Source organism: Argiope bruennichi, chromosome 7 (genome assembly GCF_947563725.1).
Source record: "Argiope bruennichi chromosome 7, qqArgBrue1.1, whole genome shotgun sequence".
Lineage (NCBI taxonomy): Eukaryota > Metazoa > Arthropoda > Arachnida > Araneae > Araneidae > Argiope > Argiope bruennichi.
The window spans coordinates 63,276,408-63,289,580 of NC_079157.1; the positions used below are offsets into that span (position 1 = coordinate 63,276,408).

General features: G+C 32.4%; 1 protein-coding gene across 2 annotated transcripts in view; it reads left to right on the plus strand.

Annotated features, from left to right (window-relative positions):
• LOC129975926 (fasciclin-1-like) overlaps positions 1-13,173 on the plus strand; it is a 601,968-nt gene that overhangs the window by 520,658 nt on the left and 68,137 nt on the right. For both annotated transcript variants that reach the window (XM_056089216.1, XM_056089217.1), the window contains exons 2-3: positions 1,985-2,132; positions 7,364-7,464. In XM_056089216.1, the coding sequence (XP_055945191.1) occupies positions 1,985-2,132; positions 7,364-7,464 (249 nt within the window). The remainder of the gene's footprint in view (positions 1-1,984; positions 2,133-7,363; positions 7,465-13,173) is intronic.

Here is a 13,173-nt window from a genome sequence, read left to right on the forward strand (position 1 = left end):
ATCACCAAATATTTTAGAAAATATGAGCATTTTGGGATTCATTTTCTAGAATGATACAATTAATTTGTTGTATGTTAATTTCAATATCAATTTCATCAATATAGTTAATTAATGTAGTATTATTTAGGAATTCATTATTATTATTAAGACTAATTGCAAAATTCTAATATTTCCTAAATCAAGGAAGAAACGAAAAAGTGAAGTGTAGTCGTATCTTGAAAAGGGTGGGTCATAAAAGGTATTAAAAATTAACAAAAATATAGTAAGAAATGTGAGATGGCGCGGATGTGGCAAGTATACGAGCCTAGCTAATACAAGCCGAATAAAGAAGATGTAAGTTTATATACGCTTCCAAAAATTACTCATCTTGCAAAATAAGTATTCAGTCATCTGTACTCTAAAACAGAATACAGATACTCTAAAATAGAGAGACAAAATTGTATTCAGAAATCTGTATCGCTATATTTAAGTAGATTAAACATGCATGATAAAGGAGCTAACACTAACTAATTAAACCAAATGTAAGCCTATTTCTCAAAAAATACATTTAAATTTCATAAAAATATAGGCTAATTTCCTAAGATATCGTTTAAAAATTAAATTTCATTGTACCTAAACTTCAAATTTTAATTTCTTCGCAAAACTTCTATGCGGTGGTTCTCCATATTTCTGCAAAAATGTCAGATAAGAATTTTGATTAATCAAGCTGACTGGAACCGTAATATTTTCAAATAATCACAAATTTGGTTAGTGGAAACTAAATTTTTAATCTTGGCTTCTTTTCTTTTGATAATGCTTCCAGGGATTGTTTTTATGAAAATTAAAATAAAAATATACAAGAACTGTCTTGTATTAACATTTTAACTATTTTGTACTAACATGTTGCAAATAGCGACACTTTCCCTGGACTTTCTCTTACTCTCAAAAGAAACTTCGTTGCGCAGTGAGTTCATTTTATCACAGGAAACATTCTGCATTTTGAGTTCTGCTATATGTTCCCGTCGTTAAGATAGCCCACAAAAAAATTGTGAATAATCTCGAACTTCATCTCACTCAGGTGTGAATTTAAAACGTCTAGGACAATCTTCCTATAAAATTATAATGCAATACTTCAATTGCATTTCGCCGCACTATTTTAAGTCCATGTTTTGCAATTGAATTGCTATTTTGCAACTATGATTTCGGCATTTATTTAATTATAGAATAGTCTTACTAATTTCTATCTAACATGTATAGCGAAAAAAAAATGGAAAATCTTGTTAATGGGTTGATTGATTAAAATATTTTTTGTTACCATTTATTGGTAAATAAAGAGCTACATTAGTATACGATTAATTTAATAAACATTTTTTTTCAAATGACAAAAATTACCATTTGAAATAAATACATTCTAAGTACTATTAGTAATCCGGTAATCGTATTCATTCAATTTGGCACCTCTTTAATAGCAGCGTTTCCACCAGCGCATCCATAGAATATTATAAGGAAATCACCTTATCAATGATCTTTGCACTCATAAGCAATAGACCATTGCTTAGATTTTCAATTATACTTAATAATATTTATACTATATTGTATAGCTTCTGCAATAAACATAGATTTTACTATTAAAACATTTTTAATAAATATCCACTAACCTTTGGATCGTGGATGTTTATTAGAAATGTGTAAAAGGCATATATCTGATATATGCAAGATTACAGGGATTCAACCGTACTAGTACGAATAAGCTATATTATGAGATACAACCTTTAGTGCACATCTTTTACTTTTACTGCAAACAAGTGGTTTTCTCTATCACTCTGCAACTAATGACAAAAACTTGCAACATAAACCACATTTCCGGCCATCAAAAGGCTGTCTTCACCGCATTCCTCTCCGACCCTCCCTCCATTTCCTTTAGGCCATCCGATGTCTTCACGTTCTCTTTTTATTTCTTCCGATTCTTTTCAATTTGGTTAATCTCGTTTTCATTTCATTTCAGTTCTTCGAAATGGTGAATCGTGACGAAGTGCTGCGAAAGCTCCTCCAGTACTGGCCCGTCACCGTGTTCGCCCCCACCAACGACGCCGTCGAGAAAAGCAATGAATGGATTGTGGGCAGAGAGAACAAAGTGGTCTCCTATCACGTGCGTAAGTCTAGCCCCTTTCTTTTCATTTGCTTCATCCTGGTTACGGTTATAGCTAATGGCCATCTTTGCAACCCGAAGAGGAAATTGCTTTATTTACGACGTCCAGTTGGATTGGACGTGGTTGATTAACTGGTATTTATTTCCTTGTATGTCCTTGTATTGACAGCATGAAGAAGATAACTTAATAAATAGAAGCATAGAAACAATCCGTAAATCGTCAGAAATATGATTTAAAATAATTTAATTCATGTATGTTACTAGGTAATTAAGTAAGAAGATAACTATTGTTTGAACAGTCATAATTCAACTCTACCAAAGTTGTATTAATTTCATTTTTAAAAAATTCTGAAAAAAGAAACACGATATATTGCTAATTACAAAAAACAGATAATAATAATTGTTTTAAGGATTGTATACTGAAAACATATTAAAGATTTTTAAAAAGGATTTTTTAATTCCTTCCAGAAAAACGTGGCAACCCTAATTTAAAGATGATCATTCACGATAACTCACATTATATGCCATTCCATTTTTTTTTTCTTTTATCCATGTAGACCAGTCATTTATGAATGCTTCACATCCAGCCAATGGAATAGTACCATATGCCATTCCATCCTTTTATCCATTTAAATCAGCCATTCATTAGAACTTCATATCCAGCCAATGAAGTGGTAGCACTACATGCCCTTCGGTTTTCTCACTTATTCATTTAGATCAGTCATTCACGAACATTAAACATCCAGCCAATGGAGTAGTTAGTACCACTATACGCAATTCCATTTTTTTTCATCCATTTAAATCAGCCATACACATCCAGCCAATGGAGTGGTAGCACTACACGCTACACGCCCTTCTGTTTTCTCATTTATTCATTTAGATCAGTCATTCACGAACACTAAACATCCAGCCAATGGAGTAGTACCACTATATGCAATTCCATTTTTTTTTTTTTCTTTTATCCATTTAAATCAGCCATTCATGAGAACTTCACATCCAGCCAATGGAGTGGTAGCACTACACGCCCTTCTGTTTTCTCGTTTATTAATTTAGATCAGTCATTCACGAGCACTACACATCCAGCCAATGGAATAGTACCACTATATGCCATTCCATTTTTTTATCCATCTAAATCAGCCATTCAGGAGAACTTCACATCCAGCCAATGAAGTGGTAACACTACACGCCCTTCTGTTTTCTCATTTATTCATTTAGATCAGTCATTCACGAACATTAAACATCCAGCCAATGGAGTAGTTAGTACCACTATACGCAATTCCATTTTTTTTTCATCCATTTAAATCAGCCATACACATCCAGCCAATGGAGTGGTAGCACTACACGCTACACGCCCTTCTGTTTTCTCATTTATTCATTTAGATCAGTCATTCACGAACACTAAACATCCAGCCAATGGAGTAGTACCACTATATGCCATTCCATTTTTTTTTCCATCTAAATCAGCCATTCAGGAGAACTTCACATCCAGCCAATGAAGTGGTAACACTACACGCCCTTCTGTTTTCTCATTTATTAATTTAGATCAGTCATTCACGAACATTAAACATCCAGCCAATGGAGTAGTTAGTACCACTATACGCAATTCCATTTTTTTTTCATCCATTTAAATCAGCCACACACATCCAGCCAATGGAGTGGTAGCACTACACGCTACACGCCCTTCTGTTTTCTCATTTATTCATTTAGATCAGTCATTCACGAACACTAAACATCCAGCCAATGGAGTAGTACCACTATACGCAATTCCATTTTTTTTTTCATCTTTTATCCATTTAAATCAGCCATTCATGAGAACTTCACATCCAGCCAATGAAGTGGTAGCACTACACGCCCTTCGGTTTTCTCATTTATTCATTTAGATCAGTCATTCACGGACACTACACATCCAGCCAATGGAGTAGTACCACTATATGCAATTCCATTTTTTTCTTTTATCCATTTAAATCAGCCATTCATGAGAACTTCACATCCAGCCAATGAGGTGGTAACACTACACGCCCTTCTGTTTTCTTATTTATTCATTTAGATGAGTCATTCACGAACATTAAACATCCAGCCAATGGAGTAGTTAGTACCACTATACGCAATTCCATTTTTTTTCCATCCATTTAAATCAGCCATACATGAGAACTTCACATCCAGCCAATGGAGTGGTAGCACTACACTCCCTTCTGTTTTCTCATTTATTCATTTAGATCAGTCATTCACAAACACTAAACATCCAGCCAATGGAGTAGTTAGTACTACTATACGCAATTCCATTTTTTTTTTCATCTTTTATCCATTTAAATCAGCCATTCATGAGAACTTCACATCCAACCAATGAAGTTGTAGCACCACACGCCCTTCGGTTTTCTCATTTATTCATTTAGATCATTCACGAACACTAAACATCCAGCAAATGGAGTAGTTTGTACCACTATACGCAATTCCATTTTTTTTTCATCCATTTAAATCAGCCATTCATGAGAACTTCACATCCAGCCAATGGAGTGGTAGCACTACACGCCCTTCTGTTTTCTCATTTATTCATTTAGATCAGTCATTCACGAACACTAAACATCCAGCCAATGGAGTAGTTAGTACTACAATACGCAATTTCATTTTTTTTTTCTTTTATCCATTTAAATCAGCCATTCATGAGAACTTCACATCCAGCCAATGAAGTTGTAGCACCACACGCCCTTCGGTTTTCTCATTTATTCATTTAGATCAGTCATTCACGAACACTAAACATCCAGCCAATACAGTGGTTAGTGCCACTATACGCAATTCCATTTTTTTTTTTTATCCATTTAAATCAGCCATTCATGAGAACTTCACATCCAGCCGATGGAGTGGTAGCACTACACGCCCTTCTGTTTTCTCAATTATTCATTTATATCTGTCATTCACGAACACTCCACATTCAGCCGATGGAGTGGTTAGCATTACATGCGATTCTGTTTTATCGTTTATCCTTTAGACCGCTTATTTAAAAGTACTCTATATTCAACCATTTGAGAAGTTCGTCTTCTCGTTTATCCATTTAGACCAGTCATTTAAGGCAATGACTACAACCAGACAATGGAGTAGTAACACTGTATTCCATTCCATGGGACTTTTTAGTGTTATTATTCCTTTTGACCAGTCATTCACGAGCACTCCATGCCATACCAATTGAGTGCATGGCTGTTTATTCACGAGAACTCTAGCTGGCTCTTCAGAAGCACTATCGTTCACTTTGGAAGCCAATATTATTGCATCGATTATTAAACATAATTTGCCAAGTGATTTAAAGCTTAAAACGCGTTTAGTCTGCATTATCGATTATTATTTTTCTGGGAAAATAATTCTTTTTTTTTTTTTTTTTTTTTGTTTAGCTAGAAATTTTAACTTTTTTATTGCAGCTCCATAAAAATGAAAAAGAATATTAATTTATTAATCAAGTAAATTTTTTAAATAAGTATCAAGATTTTTTTATAAGTTTAATTTTTATTCATCTGTGAGGTTTTGTGCAATAATAAACGATTTATAAAATCAACTGCTATATTTTCTCTACAATACAGAGACCAATTTTTCTAATTGGTACTAAATATATGAGTAAGAAAATCCTGAAAAAAAAACTTGTCCTGAATGTTTTGTAAAAAATATTCCACTTTACGTTAATGCTGAATAAAATTTTTAATTTTTTAAAAAAATTACTGTATTCTATAAAAAAGCATTTGGATGCACATTATAATAAATTACAAATTTAAACTTATTTGATAATATTACAAAATATAAATAAATTGGGGAAATTTTTAAACGTATTGTTTAATTTCTCTCTAAAACAACTTCAAGAGTGAGGAGGGTATAACTTAATTTTAATATAACTGAAAAGAGATAGGGATTAAATCCAAAAATATAATTTTAGCCTTTAAAAATATTTAATTGAAGAAGTATTAACAGAGAATATTATGCAATCAATCATTTATTTAAAAGTAAAATTGATACCATCTGTTTTTATTCTAAGCAATTGTATTTAGGCTTTTACAATGAATAAATCGTTTCATACAAAACTTTTATCTACAATTTTATTTAATAATGTATTTAATGAAACGAAAAGTCAAATTATGTGCTCTTTTACTAACTCAGAGGATTTGTATGATTATAGAAACCTATAAAATCGATTTTTCTGTTTGCTTTTGATTGCATTTATTAGCAGTGGCTCTAGTTTATATGCACTGAAACATAATGTGTCAAACTAACTGTTATCAGCTGACATAAATAGATTTTTGACAAGTATAAGGCAAGGGAATGTACAGCTTTTACGTACGGAAAAAATTAAAAAAATCTACAAACGGGGATATGAAATCCTTCTGTAATAGTTCAATGAAGATGATTTGGAATGTCTTAATTCAAGTTCTGAGCGATCATCAAGGATGTATTCAACACCCCCATGAGTTGCAAAGGGAAGTACGTTCTCTCTAAAAAAAGAAACGATTTTTTTTAATGCAAATGGCAATTGAAATACTAAGAAGATGAGTATGTTCAGTACTTTTAAAAACAAAATAGAGATAACACAGTAAAATAATTTAGAAACTATCTATCCAAAAACAATCAATATGAAATTCGTCGGACGGATTCAATTTGTTGGACGAAAGTCAGATTCCTTAAAGAAAAAATCCTTGGTTTGAATCCCTGCCTGAGGGTGACCCTTGAGAGAGTCTTCAGGCCGGATTCATTATATCTTTCTTTTTGGTTCTTTGGCTTTAAACTTAATATTTATTTCTATTTTAATTTGGTAAAATAATTTATCTATTTTTCCAGTTCTTCAAATCATGTGATTGACAGAAATTTAATTTAGATGACTAACTAAAAGGATATTCGGATACAGGCTTGGAATTTTTAACGGCAGTCATGCAACATTTGAACCGACATTTATCTCTTCAAACCGGCGCTTAATATCAGCGGTAAGATATTTCATCTGCAATCCAGATATTTGGGATCCAGCTCGCAGAACGTCCATGTCAGGTCTTTGGCAAAATCGGGACTCAATCGGGACTTTGAAGCTGAGACTTCGCCTCCAGACCACTGTGGTCCATCAGAGTTTTCCGATAGTTTAGGTTTAATTTCGATCAGCTTCGTTATTTTAAGATACGAATCCGCCAAATTGTATTTTTCATTTTATATGTATCGTATCGTTATCTAGATAATACTTGTTAATATTGTTTCTTCTAAATTTTTTCCCAGTTAATCAAGTGGCTGAGAAAGCTTCTTTCCCATTCAAGTCTCCAACATCCTTAGCCGGATCGCCTCCGCTCTATCTGCAAGTTAAAGAAGGCCCTTGGAAAGTAAGTACAGAAATTTTTAATTTCATTTGTTACAGTGAAAGATTGATATTAAAGAATGCCCTGGTGAATGTCAAATAACGATTATGTGAATGCTGACATTCACCGAAGAATGTTGGCATTTGAGAGATTTTTATCTTTCACGGTAAATTATTTACTAACTTTAGCTAATTCTTACTTTCTAGCACATCGACTGTATAAGGAGAAAGTATTGTAAGCGTCAAGAAATTCGATCTCGAGATTTTGAATTATGTCTGTATGTCAGTGAACGCAATAAATCAAAAACGCTTTGAGACATAGTTGAAATTTGGCATATATTCTTTAGACAAAATTTGTAGATATTTTTAAATTTTTAAAGAAGATTCATTCAGGGAAATTCTATCTATCTATATTTCCAACTAACGTAAATTAAAACGATAACTATAAAACGTAAAGATCTAGATAGGTAAAATTTAATACACAAATATAGCATTTATTCCATATACTCCACATATTCCTTCTCAAATTATGCATATATCTTTGAGATACCTTGTAAAGTTCTGTACACAATTTCAAGTACAAACTTTAATCAATAAATACTTTATGTTTTAGAGAACACACCGAAACAAACTGCACCATCTACAAATACTTGAGAAACATTCTACTGAATTTCGTTAACTTTGTTTTTATATCCTATACACTACTTATTTCTTCTTATATTATGCTTCTAACGTTGAGATTCCATGAAAAGTTCTGTACACAACTACAAACTTTAATTAGCAAATAATTTGTACTTTAGAGAAGACAGTGAAGAAAACTATATTATCTATAAGTACTTGAGAAACATTCTATTGAATTTCGTTAACTTTGTTTTATATCTTATACTCTACCTTTTCCTTCTTAAATTATATTTATATCTTATACTCTACAAATTCCTTCTTATATCATGCATCTATTTTGAAAGTTCCGTGAAAAATTCTGGTCACAATTTCAACTACATACTTTAATTAGTAAATACTTTATGTTTTAGAGAACACACTGAAACAAACTGCACCACCTACAAATACTTGAGAGACATTCTAACAACTTTACTTCTTCCAACCATATACTTACCGACCCACCACACATCCTCTCCCAAATTAACGCGGAGTTTCCAACAAACGGCTGGATTTCCAGCTCCGAAACCAATTAATTGCATAAGTAATGCGACAAGGGCGGGTAACGACATTAATACCGGTTTAAATCTCGTCCCTGGACAGTTTTAATCTGTTAAACCCGGTTCGGAGGAGAAGGGCTTCTGCAAAAGAGAGGGGGGGGGAGAAGTGGGAACTCTGGACTCGTCGAATCCAGAGTTATTAACTCTTTCTGGAATTACTATCTGAGGATTTAATTGAACGTGAAACGAAACCGATTCCCCTGAAATTAATAATACCTCCGGAATCGTATTATTAAATTCGAGCAGCGATTACTAAATGTGACAGCTACACATTGGAACTAGGGAGAAATTTTTCTAATCTTCCCACTGGAGTTTGGTGTTGGTGAAACAAAACAGGACCTCCACTCCAGTGATTTCGAAGAGAGAATTAGGCATGGTAATCACTGGCTTTCCTTCCCTATTCCGCTGCAGAACATATTGTATTAAAGTGTGTTCTTTGATCGAGAAATAAACGGATTTTGTCGATGCATGAATTTTCCTCCCCTTGTTCTGATTCAAACCGAATAAAGAAATGATTACAAATCGAATAAGTCATATCAGAGTGGCTAAACGTGCAAATCTTTTCTATCTTTAATTTCTTTCTAGTAATTAAAGACATTTTTAAGAAGATCATATTTATGACTGGTATGCCACAGTTAATTACGACATGATTCGTTAAAAATCGTGCAGATCGCTCAACAAGGCAAATCGCTGGGACTAAAATTATCAAATTTAATAGTTGCTTCTTGGATAGTAGGTGTTTACAAACACAAGTTTTTAAAACTTTCATTAGGTTTTTTAACAAAAGTTAATCGATTTTTTTTTTCATGAACGTCACGTTTTTCTTCATGAACTTCAGAGCAAAATTTTTGATAAAAATATTAATTTTCACTACCTTTAAATTCAAAAATTAAGCTTTTGATTGATATCAGATTTATTTCCATGCAATTTTTCTATAATTAAATAGCATTCAATACTTAAAATATTGAATTTTGACAATGCTTTAAATTTGATTTATATTTAAGCGCGTTGGGATGTATTAAAAATATTTTTTTCGCGGAAAATATTGCTGCTGTATAATTAAGAGCAAAATTTTAAAAATAAAATAAGCGTTCTCGTTTCAAGTATAAAGCGTTACTATTTTATGATTTTTCATACTTGAAGTTCGAATACTATATAGTGTTTATTGTGTGTTTGTGTTATAATCTGTGACGTCATATTCTTAATTATATTCTTCATCGTATTCTTAAAAGAGATCACGATGATAGTCTTTATTCACTGAATTGCAGTTTTTTTTTATTTAGAATTATGCATTCATTCTTTTTTCTACATTATTTAAAATAATATTTTATTTTACGCTTATAATCTATAAAGCATATCATGACAATAGCAGAATCAAAATTTAAATATTATTCATAGTGGCGAAGCCTCAGAGAATTTGATGAAAATATTGCTTGGACAAATCAATTAATTGACGAATATATCATTGGAAGATGGCTATAAATCAAATTTAAAATATTCCCCAGCAATTATGAAAACTCATTGAAAACAATCTCATCTTACATGGAATACAAGATTCTTAAGGCATACACATTATAAATGCTACATGAGAAACAAATTAAAGTCAAGTCATTTGTGTCTCATCTCAGACCCTTCAAACATGAATTATCAAGTCAGAATTAAAGTCCCTGGGATTCCGAATCTCCACACATTGATCCAGTAAAGCATGTGAATAGGAACTCAAAACTGCCCTCATTTTTGCTAGTCTTCTTGGTAAGTCAATTTTTAAGTGAAGACCAATGGTATTTAATTCATCGCCACAGAAAGTCTAGTTTCTTCAGTTCCTCTTAGTAACAATCAATGCGGGTTTTGGACTCCTGTGATTGACTAAAGCAGTATTTATTGCAAATTTTGTAGCTGGTTTTTGTTTGTGTAACTCTATGGGTTAGCTGTTCTCTTTTTTAGAGAGCTGGTCTTCTATGTTTGTGTGAGCTGGTAAAAATACATAACAAGAGTATTTAAATATGGGTATTAAATAAAATTAAATTAAATTAATTTACATTCCACTTCAGAAAGTATTTTTTCAGTCTCAATAATAAATTATTCGAGTAAAAAAATTTTAAAAGGTATATCGACACAAAATCTTGTCCATTGAGTCGGAATAGGACTTTATAGTTTTCTTTATCTTAGTAAAAAAAAATATCTTTGCAACTTAATAAAAAATCGCTTCAAAGAATTGGAAGCCTTTTACTCATTATTTGTATATTCCGAAGCAGTTTCGTTTAATTTCGTTGATCATCCACCAGAAAAAAAATTAATTCAATTCCGCCTTTTGCTGCACCAAAAAACTGCGTCGATAGCTCTTTGAGCCTATATCACTTGACTCACTATCTTTAACACTCAGAAAAATCTTCAGTTAAGTGGATTGTAAATTTATTGACTCATATTTAAATTCGTGATAGATATTCTCTCTAGGTCACCGAACAGATAGGTGTCACAACCAAATATCGCAAAAACAGTAGATCTGAGCGATCTCATACTCATGCACAAACAAAAGCAAATTCAAAATTTGCAATAGATATCCTTTCACCTAGAAACTAACACCGCATTTGTCAACTGCGAACGGTATGTGATTGTCCACCAAAGAAAGTGCTTCTTCAGTTCTTCAGGTGTTGACAAATACGGTGTTAGTTTCTAGGTGAAAGGAATTTCTAACACCGCATTTAATCAACACCTGAAAAACTGAAGAAGCACTTTCTTTGGTGGACAATCACATACCGTTGGTAGTTATCCCAAGATTAATGCATTGACAAAGCTCACTATTTTCAGACTGTTGATTGTATTTTGGTTGAAATTAAGGCTTTTTAGGCACAAGGATTGTTTAGGGCAAAATTATAAATGCCAGCAATTTCTTCATTATAATCACCTTTGAAGCAATGACACATGTGCTTGAAAAGCGCTGAACTTTTTAGGACCAGTACATGCCAAACGAAGCCAAAGAAAGCTACCAGCAGTGCCCCTATGTGGGAGAGGAACTAACTATAACCAACGGGAGTGCTCCCTTAAAAAAATTTCCGTATGCCCTTTCATAAGTATATGTATGTATTAGGGAACCTATGCCAGTAGTGAATAATGATTACGTAAGAGTCTATTAGCGTGCTATATTTGGCAATTAATGTCTGTGATATGATTAATGCGCGTTCCAATAAACTGAATGTGTCTAGTAAACTTCTTTTACAACAAATGGAAAGTAAAATTTGACAAGGAATTAATATTGTAATCAAGAGATCACACATCACATTTCATTTATTTAAGTCATTGTGTTTTTGAGCTATCGCATTTGCATGTATGTGAAAGTACCGGCAGACAGACGGTCAATTATTTGACAAATATGATTCAAAATCTGATACATATCTATAATCAAGATGTAAAATCTATAAGCAATTTTGATACATCCTTTTTGTTTGGTAGTTCTCGTGTTACCTTGTATTAGGAAAGCCACAGAACACACAGACTTCTTTTGATCTGTTAATTAGAGTTGTATATCAAAGGATGTCTGTACCATTTACCAAATTTCGTCCGTTTTGCTCAAAGCATTTTTGGATTAACGTGTTCATAGACATAGACATAATTCCAAAAATTTGTTTTTCGGACGCAGGGAGATCTGACATGCAGAAATTCATCAAAATCCCGAATTCGAATTTTTTTGCCGATTACAATTAATTTCTCATTATATCTTCGCATATGAGAAAGCAGTAATACCCTAAAGACTCCTATATAGATAAATTTAAAAGGCAAAAATATTAAATATAAATAAATAAGTAATAAAATGAAGGAAACAGCGAGACTCGAACACAACACACGTGTTATTTATGTTGTTCTAACCACTAAACTGCACTGCCAACACTTCTAATTTTATAACACGGTTATAAAAAAAAAGGGAGAGTGGTTAAAATCTCGTGTTTTTAGGAAAGACACCTATATAGATAAACTTACAAAGAAAAATCTTATCTAAATATAAAATTTCATCCAAATCGTTAAAATCGTTTCCGAGGTACAGGAAATAAATAAATTAAATTGCTCGCTTAACGTTATATGATTATACCATCGGAATCTTTCGTCTTTTCTGCCAGAAAAATCAAGTAGGTTAGTTTTTAAATAAATCAAACAGAAGAAGAAATTTGCCTTGTTTGGAACATGTTGTGTCAAGTTTATGTCCGCATTGTATTCCTATTGAGACAAAGATATTATACTATTTATTAGACGATTTAGAATGTTTTGTACTGTATAAATTTCAAAACATTTTTTTAAAAATTCCTTATTAATGATGAGTGTTGAATTTGGAAAAGGTCCAACTAGTGATTTCCATTTTTTGTTGTTTATAGGAAATTGAAGTCATTTTTGGTTATTTATAGGAAGGACTGAAATATAGTCACTGCTCCTAATTTATTGTAGCTTTTTCCCAAAAATGATTATTTTCGTAGATGCAGAGCATGCACAACATCATCATTTGTTAAGCAATTCTCAATGCACCAAAA